Raw genomic sequence first — 26,606 nt, forward strand, 5'->3', positions numbered from 1 at the left:
TAAACTACAGGTGTGCTGTGTGCACGCTGCTGGTCCACTGTACGTGACTCCCCTCAGATGAGGAGGTGAGTTTCACTCTCACCCACCCTGTGACCTGAATAAGACACGGGGATGAGTCGTTTTACTAAGAACAGACCACGTTAACAAAGAAAAAAAAGTCTTCATCTTTAGCTAATGCAGCAAAATTATAGGCATGACCTCATGTTATTAACCTCAGTAATTAACAGATTAATGATACATTAACTAACGTTATAACATATTCATTTCATATTTTCCACATGTGAAACGGGTTTCAAATATGGAAGACCACAGGTGTCATATTAACAGTAATGAAGTTAGAAAGTTATATTTAACTGGTCAAAAATGAAAAAAGGGATTAATGAAAGATTGTACACAAATGTATGTTTGTGTCCAAATGTATTTATCAATAACTTATTAAATAGTTTAGCATCAATAAATATTGGAATAGTAATCAAAGTTATATCATCCATGTTTGATGAGGTTATAGTGAAAATGTATTAAAAGTACATAAAACATTATAATGGTGATGCTGGCTGTAAATGAGAGATGAGTGATAAAGCATGTGTATCTGAATTTAACATGTGTGAAATATCTTCACATGTATATGATAAGCGCAGCCAAAACTTAACTCAAGGTGTCTAAATTTGTGAAATATTTTCCTTAAAAACCTGTTGTAAAAGACCTGATACATGTATTCTGCCCTCTAGTGGATTACCATTCCACTGCAGGCAGTGGAAAGTTTTGTGTGTTTTTCTTTTAATTTCTCTAAATGGTAGCTATGATGAAATCATCTACACACTTTTGGACAGGAAATATTTTCTGTATTGAAATAATGCATAGTTACTTAATAATTAATTATTTATATAACAGTTAAATTGTGTTAAAAGTGTGTGTATCAAATTTGATACTAAACACACCCTGTTTTGATTTTTTGATAATTAATAACTGAAATGTAATCTTAAAATACATTTGTGGCCTTTTTATAATAACAGTTCTCCAGAAATCATAATCAAAATGTTATATTGATCAGTGTGTTATGTCTGTATTTTTAGATGTCAAAAAGATTAGATAAAGAAGAGAGACAAAGAAAGTACGTTGAAAATATCATCAACACGATAGTGGATGGCAATGCAGGTGACAGGGGAAGATGATGAGGAGAAGGAGAAGGAATGGTAATGGTAATTTGGTAATGGAAGTTCAGATTGAAGACTATCAAGATGAAAGTGTAGGCTAGGAAAGCACGGAAGTTGAGTTCCCACCAACAACACATGACACAATCAGAAGTTATTGAAGGGCAATGCAAAAAGGAAAGAATGAAAGAATACAGATTGAGAAAAATACAGTATCAATTGCTCCAAAAATTAATTATTAATTATCATTGATTCATTATTAGAAGTTGCATATCCATATCCATTATAAAGAACACACAGATCAAATGAAGGACAGTAAATATTAATTTATTTCACAGATACAAATTAGCATAATACAATTGCAAGTCTATCAATCACATGAAGGCACAGATTTAACATTTTTTAAGGCACACGGGCATAAAGAAGGCAGTCATTTATCAAGATAGAGACACGCTACTTTAATAAATCCCAGTGAAGACAAAATGTACAATCTCTAGTGAGGGGCACCAAAAAAAAGACTGAAAACATACGATTACAGCATTTATGTTGGTTCATTTATGGGAGCATATCGCTAATTAATCTTATCAAAATAGTTTTACATTTCTATATAAATACATGATTTGAAAATGACGGGAAAATATCTTTTCTGTAACAGATTCAGTAATAAGACAGTTTATTTCCTCAGCGATCCAGCCACTGAGTTTGGACATTTACACAGAGAATGAGACATGTACAAGAAGTGAACAAACTAAAAATCAGTTTTTCATGTTAGCACAGTTTTTAAATTAGCAGCAAAGTGCAAATTAACAGGGAAAGAAACAGCTTCATAGTGTTTTCTATTAACACAGTGGTTCAGTGATTCTAATAACAAATATACATGTATCTGTTTCCACATCTGTTACTGATAGTAATTTCTATAAAAGAAACAAACTGTGATTTGGCACATTTAGTTTGACTCACAAAGGAAAGTCAGACAGGCACAGGGTGATCCTCATGCTGAAGCATGTTTCCTGTAATTTGTCGGCATGTTTACGCTGTTGTGAGGTCCTTGTGTCGTCATGCCGAACTCAGAGATCAAAGGTCAGAAGTTACAGTTGACCAAAGAGGGGCCATCACTCTTTTCTTCTCACTACACAAGAACAGAAAAAATATATTTTACTCATTTACATAAGAAATCACAACAGTGGGTATTAACTAAGACTATTAATCAAGACTTATCTAGACAATCTGTGTCTTTACTTGTCTGCACCCAGGGTTCCACTGTTTCATAATCTAACCACAATTATTTATTATTGTAAAGCTGTAAGCATGGAAGGCAGGATTGTACACATTTCAGTCGGACTTGATTTTGGATTTAAAATTAGAATTAGGTCAGCGTAAAGGTTTTTAAACTTTTTAAATGTAAGTTATTAGGAAATGTCAGGTCATAAATACTGCAAAAATCCAAATGCAATCACTTAATGTGCATTATATATCAACCTCAACCTTATTTATGTTAAGCATGCACCTGAACTCCTAACTCTAGGTAGGGATGTACTTTTTGGGGACTTGTAATGTTTGTACCTGTCAGGCAGCACTTCTATAGATTGTTAGGTTGCCCATCAAAGTACCATACATGGTGTTATTTTGTCAGTACTCTGCTTTGCCAGACAATAAGAATGCAATGCTCAAAATAAATAGATCAAATAAATCTATGTTTATTTTCATACCTTAATGAAATCATTGAAAACCAGAGGCCGCCTAGAAGAATGAAAACAGACATTCCAGTATTTAAAACACTAAGTCAGCTTTGTTCAGCAGTTCTTGTACATAATGAATTGGATATACCATGCAAATGAACACAGCTGTGCTCGATGTGATGTCTTAACTTTATTTGGGTTTAAGGGGGCATGCAGGTCACCCATCGGAGCGAACAGTTAAACTACTGTAAGTGTTAGGAAGACAAATGACGGCTGGCAGATACTGTCAGGTTGAAAGCCCAAATTTCCTTTTCAACCTCATTATAATTTCTGAGTCCCACTGTGTTCTGTCAGAGGCTTTGAGATTAGATTAACTTGCCTGCAGGCATCCCGCAGAGCCAGAGTAAAACTGCTTAATGTGGACTTCATTTAAGCCCGAATGAGGATTTTATGGTTATGTAAGAGACGTGCAGTAGAAAAGGGAATTTATGGCATTTTCTCAGGCTGACACAGAGCAAGGAGGGAGTGGAGGGGGGTACTGGACTTGGTTGAGTCACACACTGTGACAGATGTGACAGATTCGTGGAGTAGTTTTACTGGTAATCATTGATGGACTTCTTATACGTTTAGACAGAGCCAACGTAGCCGAAAGGCCTGCTGACAGTCTTTGTGCTATGCAAAGCTAGACTAACTAGGTGTAGCATCATATTTTATGAGAACAGTATTGAATGTCTTATGTTGGCAAGAAAGCAAATAAGCCTGTTTCCCAATATACATTTAATGTTGGGTTAATTCACTTCACTTTGTGTCACTCTCGTGCTTTAAGACGATGAAAGTAAAAAAGTTTGGCATGCAGATCGTATTAAACTGTAAATAAAAAATGTCATACCAAGTAGACGTCCAGTTCAGAGTCCGTCTGGCTCCGGCTGAGGCACGACAGAGGATCGTCCAGAGCGATCGTTGAACTGGAGTCTCGCCGGTCTTCACTGCACCATAAAAACACAAATGATTACAGAGTGAAGAAGATTGACATGTTCTCACTTCAACAATGATCCTACAAACATTTGTAGTTTGCCACCTCCCAAGGTGCACAAAGGCCGCCCTTCTCTGAGGCACCGTAACAGTCAAGGCCCAGCGGGAGTCATGACCTGTCATTATTCTCACAGCCACAAGAAGTCGCTTCTCATGAAAACAAAAGCCATGTGTAAAGTAGGAATGAATCCAAACCTCTATTTAAATTACATCTCTAAGCATTGATGAGTCTTTAACAACAGTTGTATGGATTGCCATGAAACTATGTGCATTCAGAGGCCTGAGTCTGGCATCAGACATGTGGTGTTATTCCCCTCAGCCTCAGCTGTGTTTAGCACTCAGTAAAATTATGTAGTAAGCCTAAAACACGGAACTAAGATGGTGAACGTGGTAAACCTGCTAAACATTAGTGTGTTAGTGGTCATTTTGAGTGTGTTACCATGCTGATGTTAGTGCTCACAGCTCACGCAGCACTGAGCTGTGAGCATGTCTGTGGACTATTTCCTTTGTTTCATTACATCTATATGTTGGAAAATAGAAATAAGAGTTACATTATAAGGAAACTGACCTTTTTCTCTAACGCACATCTTTCTCTATTTACATTGCCACTGCTCAGTTTAGCACCTCACTGTCTGTTCGACTGCCAGGCTGTCTCTCGTAGTTTCAGAACTATGTACGGAAATAATAATGGTAACACGCTCAAAATGAAATCACGAAGCTCACTCACAGACACCAAAAGCTGCACACATACTGTACTCTACCTCTTTTCAAGGTCCTCTTCGTTATTCCGGTCGCACTCAAAGGAAACAGTAGGTCTCGGAACAAGGTCTGGTTGTTTAGACGAGCTGTAAACTGTTGCAACAATCAATCAGTCAGTGATTCCAATATGAAAGAAAAAAAAAACTCTCTTAAAAAAATGATGATCATGTATCACATTAAATGTAAAATTGTGCTTTAAGCTTACAGTTCCCATCCAGGTTGTCCATGCTTTGGGCTTTCTTCTCCTCTTTCTTCTCATCCTTATGTGCGGACAGAAACTCCTGAGAGGCTGACCTTACTGGATGGAGAGAACCCCTCTTCCTCTTGGAAGATGCTCCTCTTAAAGCTGAAACACAACGAATAAGTGTTCAGTGTGTTCAAATTAAAAGCTCACTGTAGATGGAGGACATGGAGGACATTAATGTTCCCGGAAATACTTACGATGAAGCTTTTTGAAAACAGTTGAGCCCATGAATTTCAAAAACCTGTCTGCGTAAAAACTGGGCCTGTGAACTGACACTGTGTCCTGAAAAGGAAAGAAAACTATTACTGGACTACTGCTACTGTGTATACACACGTGCACGTGACAGATGTATCCAAATACAAATGCATGCAGATGGAAAAAGCAGGATTTGAAGTTACAGCACATACCCCATCGTGCACAAGAGCTTTCCAGGAGTGTTCCACCTTCTTAATGAACCTAAAAATCCCAGTTTAAAATGAAATATCATTCAACAAAACAATTGAATATACAATACAAAATGAAACATTTGAAAAGTTTTAAACAGCTTTTTTAAATGTTATAGTTTTTAAATATGGTGAAAGGAAGCATATTTCTGACTATGAGAGTCTGATGATGAAAGTAATTCATAGTGTGTGTCAGATACTGTGAGCTCACCTGTAAGACTGAAGGATGTCAATGATTCCTAAAAAGATAAGCAGGTTCTCATCTCTATGTTTGGCTGGAATTCCACCCAACCTGAAAAATAAAAAGTTGGTTTAATCAATATTCCACATTTGACTAAAACGGAATGTAATGTCAACATTACATTTTGTGTTTAGGATGAAACCAAGCTGTAAAATCACAGCTGTGCGTTTACATATTGAAAGCCCCAAACAGAGAAATAGTGACAAAGACAGAAACGGAAGTATAGTTTTCTCACGTTTCATCGTCAGCCACCGGTTCAGGGTCCTTCACGGTCCCTTGGATTGACTCCAGGGCGGTGGAGTACAGGACTTTCTGTCCTCTCCTGCTGTCACATCGGCTTCCTCTGTTCAGCGGCCTCCGATCCAGAACATGAATGCCTAGCAGGAGACTGTAGTCCATGATCTTAAAGCTCTCCAGCACCTGATACCAGACATAAACTGAATCTAAGCAACTAATTCAAAAGGTAATTAAAAGAAACTGTTTGGGGTTTTCATGGTATGTACAGTCATAGTGGAACAATGTTCCTCTGTCATATCTATGCTTTGCTGCATGGAGATGACAAAAAAAAACAAAACAAAACAAGACTTTGACTAGTGAAATAACAGTGTAAATGTCCTCTCACAATACAGGTCTCAATTAAATAATAGGGCTACATAAACCAGAAAACATGAGGTAACTCCTTTTAACAAAGACACTTTTCATTGTGTTACCAAACATACTAACAAAAACCTAATAAGAGCACATTAAACCCAGACGGGACAGTTTGTGCTCCATAGTCCAGCTGCTCAGCCTGATTACATGAGTCAGGTGCTTTGCTCTGCTGAGTGTTAATCTTCCATCAAGTGGCCACTGTTAATTCACGCTCGTGAAATAACATGCAGGTGCTAATGAGGTCATCATAACAACTTGAGACTGATTGACAGGCACGTGGCTCGGTGTGGCAGGCTGTTCCATAACACTGACAAAGGGGCAGTTTAGACTGTGTCCTAATAATAATGAACTGATCGGCTCATTTAACTGTCAGCAACACTATGAACTCAATATGCTGTTTGCATAGATTTGTCACTTAGCAGCAGCCTTAAGGAGGCATGGGAGCATCACACAACTGGTCTGTTGTCGTCTCTGGTTTAATCGGCAGCTATTTAGTTCAACAGCTACTCTCGAGATCAAGATGGCCACGGTACCATTTGCTGTGGCTGTTTGCATTAGAGCATTAGGGCATTAATCCTGCTGATTTTATTCCTAATCCTAATCACCTTTACCGTCATCCGCACAAAACATTCCTCACCCAACAGTTTGGTAAATACAAGGTAACCTGAACACAAATAATAGTTGCTTCAAATATTCGTTTCCCTCCAAAGAGGCCTGACTTTTGATTTAGGACCAGCCCAACAATGTCAACCTTGATGCAAGACACCTCATAATCAAGGAGGCACACTGCCAGACGTTTACTGAGCACTGGTGCTCCCTAGAGGATGACCTTTGATGTTGGTCAGTCTGTGGTCTTTCCTTACAATAAAGTTGAATAAAGAGCATCCAGATGCTCAGCTATTAGGCTATGTTACTTATCCATGTGTAGCACAATGGAGAATGTTGTCTGTGCACCTTTATCAAAAAACTAATGTTAGACCAGCATTTAAATTGTTAAATATCAAATAGGATTTAGCTTGTGACACAAATATAGAAGTTAAAACGATCTCTCCATCAGTGACAAACATTGTAATTCTGCTCTGACGTTGTGAAATGTACTTTTTATATTATGACGTTTGTAGAACAGCCATAGTGAGCTTTATATGACCCCAACCTCACTGGCCTACTGAGTAAACAGATATAAGATCTCTTGTGCCAACACACCCGACAATCCCTCTGCAAAGTCTTCATCAGGGCGTTGTAGGTGTCTGGGTCAAAGTACAGGCCCTCGTGCATTTCCTGAAAGTCCAGGTCTTTGAAAGTCGGTGAAGGTTTGGCACGCTCCTTGCGGTTGGCACGCCGTTTGTAGGAGGAACCCTTCAGGTCGTACTTGTAGTGCATCTTCATCGCACGTGGCAGCACATTGTTCATCACCACCAGACGCAGGGTGACACCACCGCACTGGATGCAGTAAAGACCGTAGAACTTGGGCAGCAGTGTCCTCGGGTTCTGATTCAGATTCTACAATTAGGACAAAAGGCACAACGTTAAACAGAGAGGACGGGTCTCAAGTGGACCGTTTTAAGGCAAACCGGTAAGAGAAACCTGAATTCTTAAACACATTCGCTCAGTTCATGATCAGCTTCTCAAATATAATCATGTTACATTTGAAAACCTGATCATGAACTGAGATAATCGACTGCATGACAAAAATGTCTGCCTCCACAGCTGAACAGTAACTTATTAGTTAAAACACACCACACACACAGGAAAAAAAAAAAAAAAGAGAGAAACTGAACAGTGTGCTGCAAACCTGCTCAAAATAAGTGGTGGTTAGAGAAGCAATGTGTTCAACCAGCAGCTGCATGTAAATGAGAGCTTTAGGGTAATCTGGGTTTTTGCATTACATGTAAATTCCACATCCAGACGTTTCAAATTAGAGAACTACACTTGTAAGTGAACTAAGTTACAGTAAAAAAAATAATAAAAATTTTTCAGCATTAATAATTTATTAGTGTGAGCAGGAGTGAGAGTAAAGTATTTTTAATTGAAGATATGCTGTGGAGTTTTTCCACCACTGCTGGTGCTATGGAGCAGTGTTTATATGGGTTTGCCCCTATTTTGTTTGGTTTCTTGCAGGAGAAGTTAGATGGTGCAAGCATGAAGGTGATGCAATACATGGTTCTGCTGACAGTATCACGCTATTATTCTGATGGCTGGTTAGATGGTTAGTAAAAAAAAACAAAACAACTTAATGTGTCACAAAAGGCAAGAAAAAGAAGTGGCTACAAAGTAAACACAGATATAAACAATACAACAAGTGCTTTGTGAGGAAATGCGTTCCACTGTATTGTTAGCTGATGTTATGAATATGTTCCTCTATGTGCCTGTAAATTCAGCGAGCGATTGTGTCTGCTCACCATATAGTAACCAGGGAGCAGCTTCTGCAGGAACTCAGCCTCTTTATGCTGCACGGTCTTAATGATGAACTCATCGTCGCTGGTGAGGTAGAACCAGGAACTGCTGGCGCCGGGGTTGGACAGCTCGATCAGAGGCTCCTTACAGATGGAGTACTGCAATTCAGAATGATGCAAGACAACGTTTTGCAATTAAGCGAGTGCGAGCTTTCACCTCATTGTGCTGACTCAGAATGACAAATATGACGTCGGCTGTCTGCGACAGTCTCCACACTGACCAGATAGTCATCAGGTTTGATGCCAAACAGCTCTCTGAAGTAGCGAAAGGCCAGCGGGGCGTATGTTTTCAGACGGAAGTCAGGGTAGTGATGTGCTGGAGTCATGTTGCTGCCCTCACTTAAGAACAAACAAAATATATGTAAATTATCACTGTACACTGACACAACAACAGCAATATATCATAGGAGGAAAGCTGATTATTCATTTAATTTGGCAGAAATATGTGCTCTGGGGTAAGTGGATTATCCAGAAGTAGCTGGAAACCATAGTTTAATTTAAAGTTAATTAACCTGAACATCCTCTTATATATATGACCTAGAAATAGGATGAGATGAGATGTACAGATGCGTGTTTACCTGGGAAGGAAGACGCTCTCCACCATGGAGAAGTCCTGCATGAGAACATCTCTGTCGGGTTTGGAGCTGAGGTTTCCCACAGCATAACCGATGCCCAGCTGGATGGCTCCTTTCAGGGCAGCTTCTGTGGGCTAATAAATCATAACAGTGGAAAAAAAAAGTTAACATTTTGACTTATTTCAAAAAAAGAAACCGATCGTTTTTTTCGTGGCCTTTTTGCTAACTAAGACTCTGATCGTGGTAAACATTAGGATGTTATCATTTCCTGTAAGAGCTTCATGTCTTTATTTAGCTCAGGGCTAAAAAAAAAAAAAAGATAGAAAACAGAGTCTTCACGGTTCAGGAAATGAGTTCTTTAGTTTCTCTCTGCTATGTTAAAATGTTTCAGTTTGAAAAATGACACCCTGGTGACACCTTTGCCACCTTCTGCCACAGAGGTACTCGGGCTATAACTAAATGTAAAACCTTCAGCACAAGAAAAACTAAAACTAAATTATTATCATTTTAAATCATTTAAAATAAGTCATTTTATTTATTACTGTATGTAAAGTTAGGGTGTATTGATATATAGTGTATTGTAACAGTGTGTGTGATATTTGGAGTTTAAATTGAATAAATTGAAGTTACAGTTATAGTTGTATACAGTTGCATATTATGGTATTTGGTTTATACTGAACAATTATAAATAAACATGTTGATTTGCTGTTTATTTTAATTGACAATCTTTAAACTCATTTATTCTGTCCGCTGAGGTGAAATCACTAATTTAGCCACAAACTGAAGCTGATCAGTTTGTGGCTCACCTTGTTCACTGACACTCTTCACTTCCCTCTATAAACAAACAGCTGTTGCATAACGCATCAGCAAAAAACAATAACCGCATCACCCATGGGTCCTTGAAATGAAAGTGTTCAAATTCATAAGAATTTTCGCTCTGATACTGTAACTAGGAAGTTCTCCAAATGTCCACAATCTTTGTTCCTATTTGTGCAATCTGTGTGTTTTTGTAACAGTGAGTCAACATATAATACAAACAGAGGATGTTTGAGGTCCTCTCTTCCTTGAATATAATTCAATTACTTACCTTTTTATGATCCTTTGACACTTTAGAGGTTTTGGTTCCTGTTCCTAAACTGTCGCCAGTGGCAGCTGACATCTTTTTGGACAGAGAATTTAATCAGAGGGGAAGCTCTGTTGTCGCTCCTCCAAGCGTGAGTTCCTTTTTCCCCCTCAACGATGAACGATCAGACGCTGTAATTTACCGAAACAGCATTTTACAGGTACGCTGCTCCTGTAAATTGAAGTAGAGAAGAGTCACACAATGAGCTACAGTAAGTTCACATGAAGATCAATGTGAAGCACATCAGCACGTGAAAAACTACACTGCGACTGAAATCAGTTTGTCTATTTCAAATATTAAATGTCTGATATGTCTTACTAAGCCTTACAATGTACAGTAGAGTCCTTTCTGTCTGTGGTGCTGAGTTCTGCGGGACCTCCCGTATTTGTGTGAGCTTTTAACTCCAGAATCTCCAAAACAACCCTTGATCCCAAATAAGAAGGATTGGAAAACTATTTCTTACCAAATCCGCTTATTTTATAACAGTACACAAGAGAGATTCAGTGCTTTCTTGCTTACATATGTGACCCACAATCCGCTAAAGCAGTGTGTGATGACCAAAACAGAAACATGCTTACCCTGCCTTAGCCTTGTACTTCACCTGCAAATCGCTTACGTATGTAAGGTGAAGCTATGAGTTATTGACCCTATTTCACTAAACAGTAGCTGTTTAAACATATTGTATAGTTTCTATAACTACTGTATGTTATACATTCACTCCCTTAATAGAAACAGAATGATTTGGGCCTCTGCTTTGATGCATCAGGGCCTGGCCAGCTTGGAGTGATTAGGGGAAAGATGAATTCCCAAGTGTACCAAAACATTCTGTCTGTACGTCAGCTGAAAAGCTGTAGAAGTTGGGTGATGCTACAAGACAATGACCAGACAAGTCCACAACAGAGTGGCTTCAGAAAAACTAAATCCACCTTTTGGAGTGGCCTAAAAGTAGTTAGCAGTTATTCATTCCAAGGCTTCACATACATTTTCCACTTGGACTATGAGATTTTTCTTGTTGTTCTTAATAAAGACATGTTATTATTTTAGGCACATCATATTTGGTAATTCTCTCGACTTAGGTGAAGATCAGATCAGATTTTATGACAAATTAATGCAGAAAACCATGAAATTTTGAAGGGTTCACATATTTTTTCTAGGTCGTCAATGTTGTAAGGTGACGTTATTTAATGTTAGTGATTAAATAGTGGTTCAAAAGTCAAGGTCTGATCGGTACTGTGGACATGCGGGATCACTACTGCTGGCCCAGAAGTGGTATGTTTTTTATTCAAAATCAAAACCTTAAAACCCAGAAAACATGCTTGGCTAGTAGCCTGACTGCCCTATATGTTTCTATGCGAACATCATGGTATAAAACTATTATATTTCAAACAAAACTGCAGGTAACCCACCACAGACCCTAACAGACAAGCCCCTGTTTATTTTAAGCACTGCCTCAGGATGTGGTTTTGTGGTTTTGACTCATGGAGAATAAAACGGCTAATTTCCCATTTAAATATTTTAATTGACAGTGAAGAAAGCAAGAAATGGGCTAAAGCTGATTGTTTTTGATAAACAGAATGATTAATGGTCAGAGGAGGGAGTGGGGTTAATTATATGCATGTAAGAGTGTAAGAGACTTTAGTGGGGGATTTCTGGCTTCCTCTGCAGTACCTCACATATTGAAACGATGCCAGGTGACGTAACAGTACAAAAATGTTTTGTTTCATTGGAGAGCTTACATACATGGACCTCCATTCAAAACGATAATAAAATAAGTTCTTAGCCTATTTACTGAGCAGTAACTCTTATAAAACATCACTTTGCTAATTGATATTAAATACAATATAAATATACACTGCTCAAAAAAATGAAAGGAACACTTAAAATACCCTTGATCTGGGGAAAAAATGATGCAGATAACTATATTGATATAGACTAGGTAATGTGTTAGGATGAAACAATGCGACATCCTTTGATGAAAATTAAAACTATCAACCTACAGAAGGCTGTATTCAAGCAGCCTGAAAATCAAAGTGTAAACATTATGCAACACATTAGTCCATTCTGCTCAAATCTCATTGCAGCAACTCAAAGTGGTACTCGGTTCTTTGCATGGCCCCAGGTACTTGTATGCAAGCCTGACGTTGGCGTCCTAATGAGAGGATGGTTGGTGTCCTGGGGCATCTTCTCCCAGATCTGGACCAGGGCATCACCGAGCTCCCAGACCGCCTGGGGTCAATCGGATTTATGTCAGGCGAGCGTGGTGCCCAGACAATGATATAAATTTCTTCATCCTCCAGGAACTGCCTGCATACTCTCATCACATGAAGCTGGGCATTGTCGCACATCAGGAGGAGCCCAGGACCCACTGCACCAGTGTAGGGTCTGACAGTGGCTCCAAGGATTTCATCCTGATACGTCATGGCACTCAGGGTGCTGTTTTCTAGCCTGTAGAGGTCTGTGCATCCCTCAGTTCATATGCCTCTGTAGACCATCAATGACCAAACATGGTCAGGCTGAACGATAAAAGGCAGCAAAACATTCTCCATGGCTTCTCCAGATGTTTCATGTCTGTCACATGTGCTCTGGGTAAACCTGCTCTCATCTGTAAAAAGCACAGGTTGCCAGTGATGGACCTGCCAATTCCAGTTCCATGGTGCTGGACAGTGAGCGCGGGACCCACAAGAAGATGTGGGGCCCTCAGACCTCGCTCATGAAGCATGTTTCAGATTGGTCAGAGACATTCACACCAATTCCTTTTTTTTCTATATGTCTAGATGTTTCTGAAGACATGGTTTGTGCCTGGAATATGCTTTAGTGGAAGACGGTAGATAAATGACTAGTTACAATCATGCAGAGATATAAACTGCGTTTAAATAGCAGCTGTATAAAGAGCTGCAGCTATGTGTGTTGGAAGTTTGACGAGAACTCCAGTCCTTTCATTTTAGATGTAGATATATTTGTAAATAAGACTGAGAGCCATCAGTCATGCTGGCTGCTCAGTGAGGATATTCTTAGGCACACTTTGAGCACGCTACCAGGCTAACATTTGCTTATCAGCTCGAAACACAAATTACACAGGGCTGCAGTTTTAGTCTCAAAGCAACATGTTGGACATGACACGAGCATGTTTACTACATTTTATGGCATCCAGCCTGTCAATACCACGATGAGTCAAATTTTTACCTCGCAGAAGATTTTAGAAAAGCTGAATCACCAAAGTCATCAGGCTGCATCATTAACACTGAACTTCCTTGGCAGCACTATTTGACGCCATTGGAGGTGATGGTGGCTGCATGTCAGACCCGTCATCAGGACAACAATCACACATGCCCGGTGACGGCCGTGGAGACATCGTGGTTTCGTTCAGGCACAAAGACAGCCGTGTTAGGGCTGGTCACAAAATATTCAGAGTTAAGTGAAAAGATAAAATGATTACTTCCTGGAACTGCCATCGCTACAACGGACGCATTGTGGGGAAGTCCTGCATGTTGTTGACCCATCCAACAACCCCGTCCACATTCTGGCACTGATGTTTTGCCTAATACACAACAATATCACTGTAGGTGTCACATATTTATGCACCTGGATGCTGTTGTAGGTGTTGGACATCCCTTTGCATTTCTCTGGCATCAGTATGTGACATTATCTGACAATCTGGGAGCGAGAACAGGCTGAAACTCTGCACAATATGTCAGGTTGTTGACATACATTAGAAATATTTAAATACAAATCTAAATACTTGGAGTAATTAAGCCCGTAAGGGTCAAAGATCTCTGTTACCTAGTGACTCGGCTTGGATCTAAATCGGATTTTACCCCCTTTATGTTCTGACAGGTGGTTAATCAGTAATCATTTACTAGTTCGCTTTATTTCGTTTTAATTATCAGCTGAATCACAAGACAAATGCAGTGAGGACCTGCTCTGTGGGTGAAAAGTCATGTCAAATACAAACAGATAAGTACAACAGCTGTTTAAGTAAATGTACTTAGTTACTTTCCAGAATCCCCTCCTTCAGAAACACCTGTTGGCACAGGGCTGAACACCACCACACACCAATCAGCACCTCCACCACTTCAACAAAACCACGATCACCTTCAGTGCAGTGGCCCCTGCTGCTGCAGGTCTGTCTGGTGGCTCTGGATCAGTGCTGGGTTCTGTTCCGGACGGACCTGGTCCAGGTGAGTATTTTTCCACCTGCAGTCACACGACAACGCTCGCGCCGCAGCTCTTTTGAATACATGTAAACGACGAGGAGCCCTCCCAGATTACTGCCGACATTTTCTTTTCTCTCTTTGCTTCGCAGCTGACGGGAAGACGAGAGCGAGTTTCCTCCTGTGATACAATCGGCGGCTCCTCTTCCTCCTGATCGACGCGCACGCTTGTTATCAAAGCCGCAGGCTGCGTGACGCGCAAGGCACAAGCTGAGCAGGCGGACCGACGCGCTGGGAACCAACGTGTACGGCTGCAGAAGTAAGAAAATCAGCAGCTGTATGGTCAAGTTGGCTCTCCGGCTTCTTACCTCAACAGGCATGGTCGTCTGCAGGCGGTGGTGGGAGGAGGAGGGGGGGGGTTGCAGCAGGTCAGCGAGACGCCGACGTTGTGGGATCCAAACTCCGCGGCGCGCACACTGACTGCGGTGAGATGAGGAGCAAAGTGCAGCAGCAGCAGCAGCAGCAGCAGCGGCTGTAAAGCATCCTCACCACTTCCTCCCTCTCTCTCTCTCTCTCTCTCTCTCTCTCTCTCCGCCTACCTGTTGTTACTACATTCATGACTCACATTGTGCTGCATGCAAAAGAGGCCAGAGAGCCGCGCATCAAGACGGTATTTACATCTAACAATGAGCCTCATGTTGTGTGGTTGTGTTTGCTGTGATGAATGAGATTAATGAATTTGTTTCTAATATTGTCAACTGCTTGCACCATCTACAAGCATCAGAGTGCTGCTGACCCACATGTTTGGGTCTTTTGCCATTCTAGAAAGCACTTCAATAATAAATAAATAGAACACATTAAATTACAGTTACATCCAAATACAGATAAAATGAATACATATATTTACATCTGCTTCTGCAACTTTAATATATAAGGTTCTTACTTAGTGATAGGAACAACCCACCCCCAACACCATAGACTGCATATTGTATAAAGATGGTTTTATTATACTACCTGGCCGCTCCCTGTTGTCTTTGACAGTAAGACTCTGTTCACATTACAGGCCGCGTACAAGAAGAACAACCACTTTATTTGTGCAGCTTTCTGAAAAACTACGATATGCTCGTTCCATTGTGGCTTGAGCTTCTTCAGAAATGTCCAGGAAATGTAAAACGTCCTCATCTCTTTATTCTGTGTGTATTTTTACTGGACTGTGAGGTGTGAATACTCATCGATGATGATTACAAGCAGTTTGCAAATGCACAAAGATGTGAGAAGTAAAAAAAAAAAAAGCTGCTCGTTGGTTATGACACTGGATATGAATCCGATCTGGAAGCACTTACAAAAGTCTGATTTGGTTTGTTAGACCCTGTGAAAAAACTCTCATGTGAGCCAATGGACCATAAAAAAAGAGGTTTGAGCCACTTCAGCTGTGATGTGAAACGCAGCCAGACTCCTTTAACACACACACACACACACACACACACACACACACACACACACACACACACACACACACACACACACACATTTATAAAGATAATGAGTCTTTCTGCTTTGAGTTTGACAAATGTTTAAGATGGTGTTAGTAATAGTAGTTCTTCAGTACTGAGCAGCACAGTTTGAACTGTTTATTCATTAGACAGATGACAACAAAAAACAGGAAGTGAGTGGGAAGAGAGATAGGAAATGACAGCAGAGTCCCCCGGTTGGACTTGAACCAGCAGAGGAAGGTAAATGTACTAAATGTACATTTACTTAGTTGCTGCATTTACTGTAAGAACTATTTTGAGGTAGGTTTGAGTATTTTATTTTTGTACTATTAGCTCCTTCATCTGGAAAAGCTGTACTTCACTTTACAGTTACCTTTCTGAATTAGACAGTACATTAGATGACACATTATAAAATATATTTTACAAGCTCATATGAGACAATGCATGGTTGAAGAGGAAACGCGTCGGCTTGTGACTCCTTAAAAGCTGTCTTTAAAGCTGTCTTGTCATGTCAGTCCATGCCTTGTTTCAGATAGACAGCTACAGTATATTTTAGCAGAAGTTTCCCCTCAACTGGCTTCACTTAAATTAAAACAAAGAAAGTAACAAAGGTGAGGGAAGTATAAAATGGAAATATTAAATTCATCTTCCCTTCTCTGTAAATCATCTCATGACCTCTCATGTGACAGTTTTAACACAGTAGATGTTATTAGCTAAAGAAAATAGCATCTCCTCTTAAGACTGTCCTCTTGAGCCTATGTATTATTATTATTATTATTATTATTATTATGTATAGTAGATTTTTGAAGATGGTTTTTATATATAACTATAGTTAAAACTACTAAATAAAAATACCACCCATGGATACTAGAAGAATATTACTCCTAGTTATCTGGATCTCAGTCAATTCCAGTCTCTTTATTGATGAACTACAGACATGGATTAGACTCTGACTCTTTTTAAATGGACTTAGATCATATTTAACAGGTTGAGAATACTTTGCTTGGAGAGTTCTTTTACTTTTCTGTCCGTTGTTATGCAGATGTCACACGGCTTTACATCTCTGCCATGCACGATGTTTCAAGCACTGTCGACAATCCCAGAAATTGTATCTCTGAAATCAGTCACTGCTGACTCCCTTACATCTGCTGTTCCTCAGTTCACGACCAAACTCCCCATGCAATACCAAATATTCATTCGGTATTAAACTATATTATATGTTCTTTTAACATATAATATACAAAATACACCAACATATTTTTTTCTACGCAGACTTGGGACTCAAATGTTGTTAACATTTTTTGTGGTTGGGTTCACCCATTCACAACAATGGCTTATGGTCAGGGAAAGATTGTGGACTGAGTTAATACAAAAAAATGTCACTTCATAAAGAAAATCTGCATTAAATTTAACCAAAAACTAAAGCACAGTCTTTCTCTAGCCCTAGCCCAAGCACTTTTCTTGTTTAAACCCAACCTGACACAGGAAAATGGACGGACTAAGGCCTGTGGTTTTTAAGTCCTACTGTACATATTATGCGCCCTCTATGCAAATCACTTTCTATTAATACATGTAGCTTCGTTCATTTAAAAATAGTTGCATCACAACATGAAAATTACATTTGCTATAAAAGTAGTAGTAGTTCAGTTGCATTTTCATGACACATTATTAATATAACTATTAAAATTTTTGTTGTTGTCTCTTTTTAGTGTTTTCAAGTCTCATGACTGCACAGATCACATCATGTGTCACGCAGAACACGAAAGCTGAATTTAACACCAGCTACTTGGCATTAGATGTTTGCTAAAACAAAACCCTATTTACTTACTTATAAACCTTTTTTAGTTTCCCCCCCCTCAACATGAAAACAGATCCCTACCAGGTTTTAGGTGTGACACAGTTAGTGTAATGGAGAATACCTGGATGTGTGTAATATAATATACTGTATCTGGAAGGTGATGAAGATGATGAAAAGCACAAGTTAGGGTGTGGACACTAGCAAAACATGTCTAAATCCACCTCTATCAGACCATCCTCAGAAACTGAGTGACTGTGCAAGACAGAGACTAGCGAGAGAGGCCACAGAGACACCTGACTAGCTGGGAGACTGTACGTACATCAAGAAGGTGTGAACTGAAACAAAGAGCCTGAATGCACATTGCAAATTTGTAAATGTTAGGACAGATGCTCCTTTTTTTCAACACCACTTGACCACACTGACAAAAGCCACATATGAATTGCACCACATTTGAGACTGTAAGCCCAACAGTTGCCTATGTAGCCGTCAGCCCTCACGGCAGATGTGTGAACAGAGATAACATGTAATGTAGACATCAGATCAACAAACATATTCACTTGTATCCACTCAGTCACTCTGGCAGCAGTGACTGCCACAAAAGATGAAATGATTTCTGGTTTTGTATCAGTCAGCAGAGGCAGAGCTAAAAATAAAATACAAATAAAAAGAGAAAATGTCAGTGTTTCCTTTTGACCTCTAGGAGGTGCTGTTGCAGCTCTGGCACTCACCACGCTGCAGTCCAGCCTGAATCTGCTGTACAGTGTATCATGTTTCCATTGGTGCTTCTGTGTTTTTTTGCTTTTCTGTATTTCTCCTTCCCTCCCTTCCTTCCTTTGCTGTTCTTTTCCTTTATTTCCTTTCCTTTGGTCATGATTTTGTGTTATTATTCATCCCCAAGAACAATTTTCTATTCTCTTTTTCGCACTAGTACTTTCTCTGGTTTGTCCTCTAAGTGGGCCAAAGTTCGAGTACGTTGGAGGTTTGTTTGGGAACACCAGAGGGGACAGGCTGCCTGCAAGTTGGCCGTCAAGACGGTGATTTGAGGCCATCAGATATCAGTTCAGTCCTCGAAGATTCGACACGCAACCTTTGTCACATTTGGCTGTGAGACAGCTGTGGGGGTGCACAGACACCGGTGCAGGTTCGATTTCCTGTTTGTCCTTCACAGTACCTTGCCACTATTTGGGTTTGGGGTTCAATTCCTCCAGTGAATAATGAACAAGCCTTTGTCATTATGTAATGGCTCTGAACCGTTTAGACCACCCCCAGATACTTATTTTTGATCTTATGGGAGCTTAAACCTACAGTTTCCCCTTCTATCGTTGGTTAACACTCCTGTGCAGTTTTTGTCTAATTACTAAAGCACATAGTTGATGATGACACTAAATAAAGATGCTACAGTTCATGCTGAGGATGTGTAAATTTAGACTCACAGTTCACTCTAACCACTTACTTTGCACCTCATGGTGGTGAGAGAGGAAAAGTCAGGTCAACAAAATTGTTCATGCTCTGCGGTCCTTTCGTTGTTGTGTTTGAAATTCATGCCAGTCCAAGTAGTTTTTATAATAATTAATTTGCACTTAAAGCGCCAACTAACTGGCAGGATGCTAACCTTGATAAAGCCCAAATTTTAACCTTCAATCACTTTTTTTATTTGCTTTACTTTATTTACTTACTCATATTGTTCTTTAATCTTTTTATTTTTTATCAAATTGATTATTTCTTTTGAATTTGCATTTTATTTACTTGCCCTTTATTACCATTTAATGTTTCTAATGTACAGTAAAGCAGTTTTAATTGTGTTGCCTTCCTTTGTTTTACAGCATTATCAATTAAAGCTATATTATATAACTCTGGGAAACTAAATCAGTTCACTCAACCCTGTCCAGCCCTTCAGATATAAAGGGTCTTTTTGAAATTTTGATAAATAGAAAGCTAGACAAATGAGTAATCAGTCTTTGACCGACCTATAAACATCTAAAATAGGTCAAGGTTATGCAGTGCTTGTACCATTTTATGCCATGTTACAGTATAAAGACTGTATTTAATTTGACATTCAGTAAAGGAGGTGTTTAATGTACACAAACCCAATAATCAAGTAAAAGTGCAAATATTTGATTAGAAATATATGCTTCAAGTAGAAGTACCATTTAGACAGGGGGATAATACATTAAGAAGAGTAGCAGTATTTTCTTCTGATTTATATTAGAGTAAAAAGAAAAGTAATATGAAATAGAAATGCTCCAGTGTAATTACCTCAAAACTGTACTTAAGTACAATACATGAGTAAATGTATGTAGTTACTTACCACCACTGGTAATCCTGCAGAGAACCTAAACACAAGCTTTAACTTCCAACCTCAAGGCGGCTTTGTTTAAATTCCTGTACAACTTGATTAGACTGTGTATTTTTAGATGATGACGCTCAGCGCGAAGGTTCGTCCGACTTCAGTGCATTTCTGTTTATTTGGGTGTGAATGTGCAAACTATCTTTCACACGACATTTCACCACCATCGTCAACCACAACATTGTGCAAGTCAGAGCCACAACACGGTGACTCAAGACCAGGAACGTTTTATTTTTGAACATTTTAAACAGAGGACAAGAAATTTTTTCAGAAGTTCACAACACAAGCTAAAATACTTTTTTTGTAACTGACGGGTTGTGTATTTACAGTATCTCAGTCTTCAGTAGACATACAGTTATTGTGACACGTCCTCCAGTGAGTGTCGATGCAGTTCATTCGATCAGTGTCTGTGTTGATGCAGCTGTTCATCGGACACAGTCGGAGTCGGAGACTGCACTCTGTGCTGGTAGATGACTCTCAGAAACCTAAAACACACACACAGACAGGTGGGAAATTTAGAAATGGATCATTGTTTGTCCAGAAACAGTAAGACTAATGTACAACATGACTGGTTCTGGGTATTTGACTAACATTTTTCTATGTTTGGTGAGGAAACCTTAAATCATCACTTCATACTGCGTTCTCTATGACAGTGAACTTATACAATACAAATACACATTAAAGTGTCCTTGTACCACTTTAAAAAGTTTCCAACTCCTATTGTCCACATAAGAACCTCATCCTGAATCAGAACACTGCATCGAGGATCCACGACAAAACTGTTCTAGTCTTCCTTAAAAAAAAAAAAAAAAATGCATCTCAGAACTTTTAATGAAAAACATATTGTGAAACTAAATATTTCTTGCTTGCTTCAGAAAGTTAAACTTTGTAAAATGTTCCTTGTTGTATTCTTCCCATCAAACTGAATTGTTTTGTATAAAATGTGCAAAATACAACAAACACTGCATATACAGAAAAAAATCCCATTCACATGTCCTGGACTGGGTCTCTTACAAATATCTTTGTTTTGTGAAAGAAAGGCAGATTTCATAGCATCATATTGCAAATTGTTAATCACTATTGTACAGTAGTTAGATGCAGCAGTTGGAATATCTGCATAGCAGTCCAGAAACCCATCACCAGCACAAGCGAAAACATCGATGTTTTTCATGGAAAATAAGGAGATTTGTGATCAAAGTTGTATTATGGTTATAAAATTACTGCTTCTACAAAGATTCCTTGAATAATTTCAATAATAGGTTCTTTCTAATGTAAGTGGTTATTTTAACCCTATAGTAGCATGGTCATCTACTACAGACAATTAATAAAGTACAAAGTCTCCTGAAACTAGAGAGACTCACCTTTGGACTACAGTTCATCCAAATGAAATAATCTTTTACAACTACTACTGCTACCAGAACCGTGCTAGTAATGGTGACACACAGGTTGCAGTTCACTTAGTTTTCCATGATAACATACATGCACTCAGCTGTGCAAAAGGGTTTTCTAATGATGTGTCAGCCTATTATATTGTTAAACATGCATTAGCAAACACAGTGTGCCATTGGATCGTTTCTTTTTTCCCCACACATTTGAACGGCATGTGTGTGTCTACCTGTTTCTCCAGCTGTTCAATGTGCTGCAGGCGTCTGTTGATCAGTCTGTCCCGGGCTGAAACTTCAGAGGTCAGACTGGCAAGCTGCTGGGCCTGTTTATCAATGATATCCTACAGCACAACAAAGATATGAAGGGACAAACCCTGTCAAAGATGTGGCTTCCAATGCCCCCAGTCATATTTGATCTTGAAGGTTTTAGATAATAACATCGAGCGAAACGGCCTAAAGTTGGTTTCAGTAGAAGAAGACTTTATTGGTACAGAGATCATTCAATGTGACACTGAACTCTGTTCAGGGATTCGCTCTATATGTGCATTTGTGCACGAGTCTTAATCACCTTCACAGAGCTAACGTTGATCTGAGCGTGGCCCCCTGACAGCGGCTCGCTCAAGCTCTTCACTTTCTGATGGATCCAGCTCATCCAGGTCTGCATGGCTCCCTGCTCCGTCTCCAGATCCTCCAGCCCCTTCTTCAGGTCTGTGACCGCTCTCTGCAGCCTGTCCCCTTTGGCACTCAAGATCTGCAGGTCTTTCCTCACCTGAACAGCACATTATGTCCCTTTATTCCAAGCATTCATCATTTTCAACACATCTGTATTCACCCACTGATCATTTGCAAGTTCTTACGTCTAACTTTTAAATTTTTTTTGTCTGTGACAGACTCTCACATTCCAATCTTTAATTAAACATAAAGCTCCCTCTCTCTCTGGCACAGCTTGAAATCTAGCACGCTGTTACAGTATGTGTCAGGAAGAATCAGCCACAAAAGTCAAATTATGGTTCAGTATAGTCCAACTTGTAACACAGGTTCTGCTTCAACTACTTAAGTCTCAAGCTCCGTCTAATATAACTCTGATGACATCATCACAGTTGTTTTATAAAACTCCTCTTCAGCTCAGTCCTGATGCAGTATCACAGGGTTGAAGTAATTAAGTTGTAATAACGAAGAAATGTGTCCATGATTTATGATTATGACTTGTTTCATTAGGTGTTTAAGTGCATTTCAACACGCTGATTTTGCCTGGAAATAATCGGAAGATCTGACACTACGTGTCTAGGCAAGTTACCTGGACCATGAAGACAATAACATGCTCTGAGTGTTGCATCATATTGTGGCTGCACTCACTGTAATAAGAATTTATGTTGAACATTTCACTCAGTATAAAAAGGATTAAAAAAAAAGGGTTGAAAGTGGGAAAAATGGGTTTTTATAAGTAACTCAGGGAGAATCACAGGGAACAGTGGGCTTACAATTTATCATAAAATCATGTAAGCTAAAAGAAAAGGTTCTGCTGTCTGAAATCAGGGTCAAATCTGAATCTGGGATTCTTCCTCACCTGCTTGTGAGTCCGTCCTGCTTGTAAGCCGTGCTCACGAAGACGCTCCAGACTCCTTGTGGCTCCGTCCAGCTCTGCCGACACCTGCTCTCCCTGTCGCTCCATCTGCTCGGCGTTCTCAGCCACCCCGTGCAGAAGGTGAGCCAGCCCCAGAGAGAGCATCCTCAGCTGAGATACAGGGACCCCACCTGTCTGCTTCGATGTGGAGGCACTATGTGGTGGAGGGTCACGATGGGCCTGACAGAGTCCCACAAGCAAACTGGACAGCTGTAACACCAGGCTGGCCTTCATACTCTGGCTTATTATCTGGTACAGACTACCAGTCCAGTTTTCTGCAGGTCTTAGAAGCTAGATCCCCAGTCCTCTGATCAACAGACGTGTGCATCCAGATACTGGCTTCTGCTGAATCCACATCTGCTGGACCACTATTGTCCTGCTTCAGATGTTCCCTGAGGAGGTCTGGAGCTCAGAATGGTGAAGTATAGAGGGATGAGGAGAGGGAGGAGAGCCAGACGGAAACAAGGCGGGAGTTCCCAGACTGACGTATGAATTATAAAATAGAAGAAGTTAACCCGGGGGCTCGATATTTATATAACGTCACAACCAGGATTGTGATTCTACTCTAATTAACCACATTTAATACACTCACAGCTAATTCTTTATTCCACATGTGAACATTAAAGACTGTCTACACAGAAAACAAGATTCATGAGCTCTGTCAGAAAAATCTACATTCATTCTATATTGCTCATAAATGCTGTTTCAGTGATGAAGTGAATGCTGCAGGTTTACAGTTGTCAATATTTTGCTGAACACTGAACACTTCTCATCAAGCAAATGAGCCTGAGTTACATTCACACTCAAACGTAAAACATGAGAGACATCTGCTGGGCGACCGTGGAGCCTGATGCTGAGGTGAAATAATTTGAAACTGACAAAAGCAATAAAACAAATGAAAAAAGAAACTTTACCTTTGAAATGTTTGACTCAACAGAATATTTTAGATAATGCAACAAATTAAAATGTCCTAAACCAAAATGACGGTTAATTCTAAATAACAGAATATTATCAAGGATCTAGAAAGAACTGAAACGTGCAGGAGGCTGCCTTCAACAATGAGGCAGCTGGAGCAGTTTGGTCAAGAAGAGTGAGCTGAAATACCTGTTTCCGGTGCAGAAGTCTCAGAGTTTGCTGTGATTATTGCCTCTAAAGCTTGTGCAAAACAATATGAGATTAAGGGGCCCAACATTCTTGTCCAGGCCATTTTCATTTTAAAATAAAAAATCTTATTCCCTTTGTTTTTTCTTGTGTTATTGTCTTGTGTACAGGTCAAGGTTTCTTTTCTTTTCCGTACACACTAATTGGTCAATGTCAGATTAAAACAGAAGGAGCTGAAGAGCAGATTATAATTATTATATTTCCTCTTTGTGGTTGGAGGAGGCCAAAGCTGCACTAAAATGGAAACTTAATATTGGCTTTATGTTTTCCAGATGACCAAACACAAATGAATACTAACACTGTTTTCCATTTGTTAAAAGTGTAATCATATTGTGTAATGAATTGAATTGAATTGAATTGAACTGAATTGTATTGAGAGACACGACTTCCTACACTCAGACTCGGACTGAAAGAGCTGCATTGTGCCAACGAGGGACAGACCAACAAACTGCTCTTTGAATTGTTTTGGAGTTGGGGCAGGCCTAATGCACAAGCGACACTATGTCAACTCATAAAGGCTGATTTGTAAAAGAGAGAACGGCGTCAGCCTCAGCCCACTCCTTCCTCCTGGCATTCAGGATACACAAGGAAGCTGCAGGAAGGCAGTGTCACGGGGTCACTGCAAGAGTACCAGGACAAAGCACGTTCTACGGTAAGAGGACATGTTTTATTTCATTTTGAGACATTCTGTTGACAAAAGACATAAAATATTCTTAAATTTACTAAAGAAAAAACAAGTTTCTTTTTATGTTTACAGACTCTAAACTTTGCATGGCTTTCAATACATTTTTGAGTCATTTGAGTAACCATAGTAAATGATTCTACATTTGACTAAATCCCATTATGATACCGAGATAAAATAAAAATAAAAAGCAAAAACACCAGTGGTCAGTAGATCAAAGAGGTTAAATAACACAAGACAGTGAATGTTTGACGCCTTGCAATCACATGGGATGCTATCAGCAAAGACTGTGGAGAATCCTTTGAGAACCATCAGAGAACATTTTGGCCTTTTTGAGCTGTTTGCTTCGGTTTTACAGCACATTGACTGCTTGGTTCCTCTTTGGCAGTAAAACCATCTAATGACTCAGATATTATTTTTACTTTAAGCCTCACCACCACCCTCCCCCCTACACCTATGCATGAATGAAATATATTTTGGTTTATGGTTGTGTGTTATTTATTTTATGTCTGTGTTGCATTATAGTCAACTGAGACGGGGAATTTGGTTAATATTTTTAATTTTTAATTTGAAATATATATCAAGGCTTTCTATTTTCAGGCTAAGAGTGGTTCTGACTTGAAGTTGATGAGTTGAATGAATGACCAGTAATTAAACAAAGTTTATAAAAAACACTACTGTTACTATACTTCCCAGCATGCACTGTTAAAGAGTTAAAAATCTTCAAATATAGTTAGTTTTCCAGTATAAAGAAAAAAACAACAACATTACAAATCTTGATCAACCAAACTAAGACACAATTTTACACAACATGCAATATTTGATCAAGACAACAAACATTAAGATGTGTAAGAAGAACAAATACCATTCTTTGACTTGATGTAAGTTTTCTAAGCAGCCTATTGGCTCATATTTTTCAGTATAAGCAATAAGTTATGAGGGCTGATAGGGAAATTGGAAGCAGGTGTGCAGATCGGTGTGAAGGTCGGGTGAATAAAGTGAAATAACATTTTTTACAAAAGGATAGGGCTGAGATATGCGCCTACATTTGGTAATATAGATTAAATAAGTACAATATGAAGTCAACAGCATGAAGACTGGAAACATTGGGCAACAGGTAGCCTGGTTAAAAGGAAAATATATACAGTATTGCTTATGTAGGTTTTTGTACACAGACCTTGGCAAATACAGCTAAAATTTTTAAAATATAATATAACAATTCAGATACTATTATCACTGTAATTATGTAGGGATCTAAAATATCTACAGTACATTTTGCCCCTGAACATATGAATAGTGGTTGCATGTTCAGGAATTTCAAACTCTTCTTCCACCTAGTTGCTCAAATTATTCCAGTACAAGCTCAGTCACCAGACCTGCACCTTTCATGAAGGTCTCAACAGGTCAAGCTTGGTTTGACTCGGACTCCCAGAGGTTAAGAGGTCAGAGGTAGGATGGCTGAACAGCTGGCGGGGGTAACATGCCAAGATCACGCTTGGTATGTCACGCCTCTGTAGATTAAACATGTAAAAACTGAAACCCCAGCGAGCAGGACCCAGCGTGTTATTGTAGTGTGATTCCCATTAGGCAAGCTCCAGCAGACACACGCACGTC

At 39.4% G+C, this 26,606-nt stretch overlaps 2 protein-coding genes across 5 annotated transcripts; both read right to left on the reverse strand.

The window, feature by feature from the left end:
• Positions 1–1,462: 1,462 nt before the first annotated feature.
• pip5k1ba (phosphatidylinositol-4-phosphate 5-kinase, type I, beta a) lies at positions 1,463–14,999 on the reverse strand. Of its 4 annotated transcripts, none has more exons than XR_003297425.1 (15): positions 14,871–14,999; positions 10,316–10,522; positions 9,232–9,362; positions 8,875–8,992; positions 8,600–8,752; positions 7,404–7,700; positions 5,785–5,969; positions 5,520–5,600; positions 5,273–5,321; positions 5,063–5,147; positions 4,827–4,967; positions 4,624–4,714; positions 4,431–4,531; positions 3,720–3,816; positions 1,463–2,280 (listed from the first exon to the last, which is right to left on the reverse strand). XR_003297425.1 is itself a non-coding variant. In XM_026339895.1 (15 exons), the coding sequence occupies exons 2-14, from the start codon at positions 10,385–10,387 to the stop codon at positions 2,871–2,873; spliced, it is 1,521 nt and encodes a 506-aa protein (XP_026195680.1). In that variant the 5' UTR covers positions 10,388–10,522; positions 14,871–14,999; the 3' UTR covers positions 1,463–2,280; positions 2,861–2,870. The 4 variants fall into 4 exon arrangements, 3 of the variants coding, with proteins under 3 accessions (XP_026195680.1, XP_026195681.1, XP_026195682.1); XM_026339895.1 differs by lacking the exon at positions 4,431–4,531 and adding an exon at positions 2,861–2,891; XM_026339896.1 differs by lacking the exons at positions 4,431–4,531; positions 14,871–14,999 and adding exons at positions 2,861–2,891; positions 14,444–14,523.
• Positions 15,000–20,402: 5,403 nt separating this feature from the next.
• LOC113148604 lies at positions 20,403–23,548 on the reverse strand. The gene is made up of 4 exons (XM_026340349.1): positions 23,093–23,548; positions 22,094–22,294; positions 21,756–21,866; positions 20,403–20,625 (listed from the first exon to the last, which is right to left on the reverse strand). Exons 1-4 carry the CDS (start codon positions 23,381–23,383, stop codon positions 20,566–20,568), a joined length of 663 nt encoding a protein of 220 aa, XP_026196134.1. The 5' UTR covers positions 23,384–23,548; the 3' UTR covers positions 20,403–20,565.
• Between the last annotated feature and the right edge of the window lie 3,058 nt (positions 23,549–26,606).

The sequence above is a fragment of the Anabas testudineus genome, chromosome 22 (genome assembly GCF_900324465.2).
Source record: "Anabas testudineus chromosome 22, fAnaTes1.2, whole genome shotgun sequence".
Classification (NCBI taxonomy): domain Eukaryota; kingdom Metazoa; phylum Chordata; class Actinopteri; order Anabantiformes; family Anabantidae; genus Anabas; species Anabas testudineus.

Excerpts from the sequence above, each read along its gene's own strand:
- pip5k1ba (XM_026339895.1), bottom strand. The coding sequence starts at position 10,387 with ATGTCAGCTGCCACTGGCGACAGTTTAGGAACAGGAACCAAAACCTCT. Across the intron at positions 7,701-8,599 it reads TGCTCCCTGGTTACTATATG|AATCTGAATCAGAACCCGAG; the intron begins GTGAGCAGACAC and ends TCCTAATTGTAG. Across the intron at positions 2,892-3,719 it reads CTGAACTGGACGTCTACTTG|GCGGCCTCTGGTTTTCAATG; the intron begins GTATGACATTTT and ends TCATTCTTCTAG.
- LOC113148604 (XM_026340349.1), bottom strand. The coding sequence starts at position 23,383 with ATGAAGGCCAGCCTGGTGTTACAGCTGTCCAGTTTGCTTGTGGGACTC. Across the intron at positions 22,295-23,092 it reads CAGGACGGACTCACAAGCAG|GTGAGGAAAGACCTGCAGAT; the intron begins GTGAGGAAGAAT and ends TGTGCTGTTCAG. Across the intron at positions 21,867-22,093 it reads TCAACGTTAGCTCTGTGAAG|GATATCATTGATAAACAGGC; the intron begins GTGATTAAGACT and ends GTTGTGCTGTAG.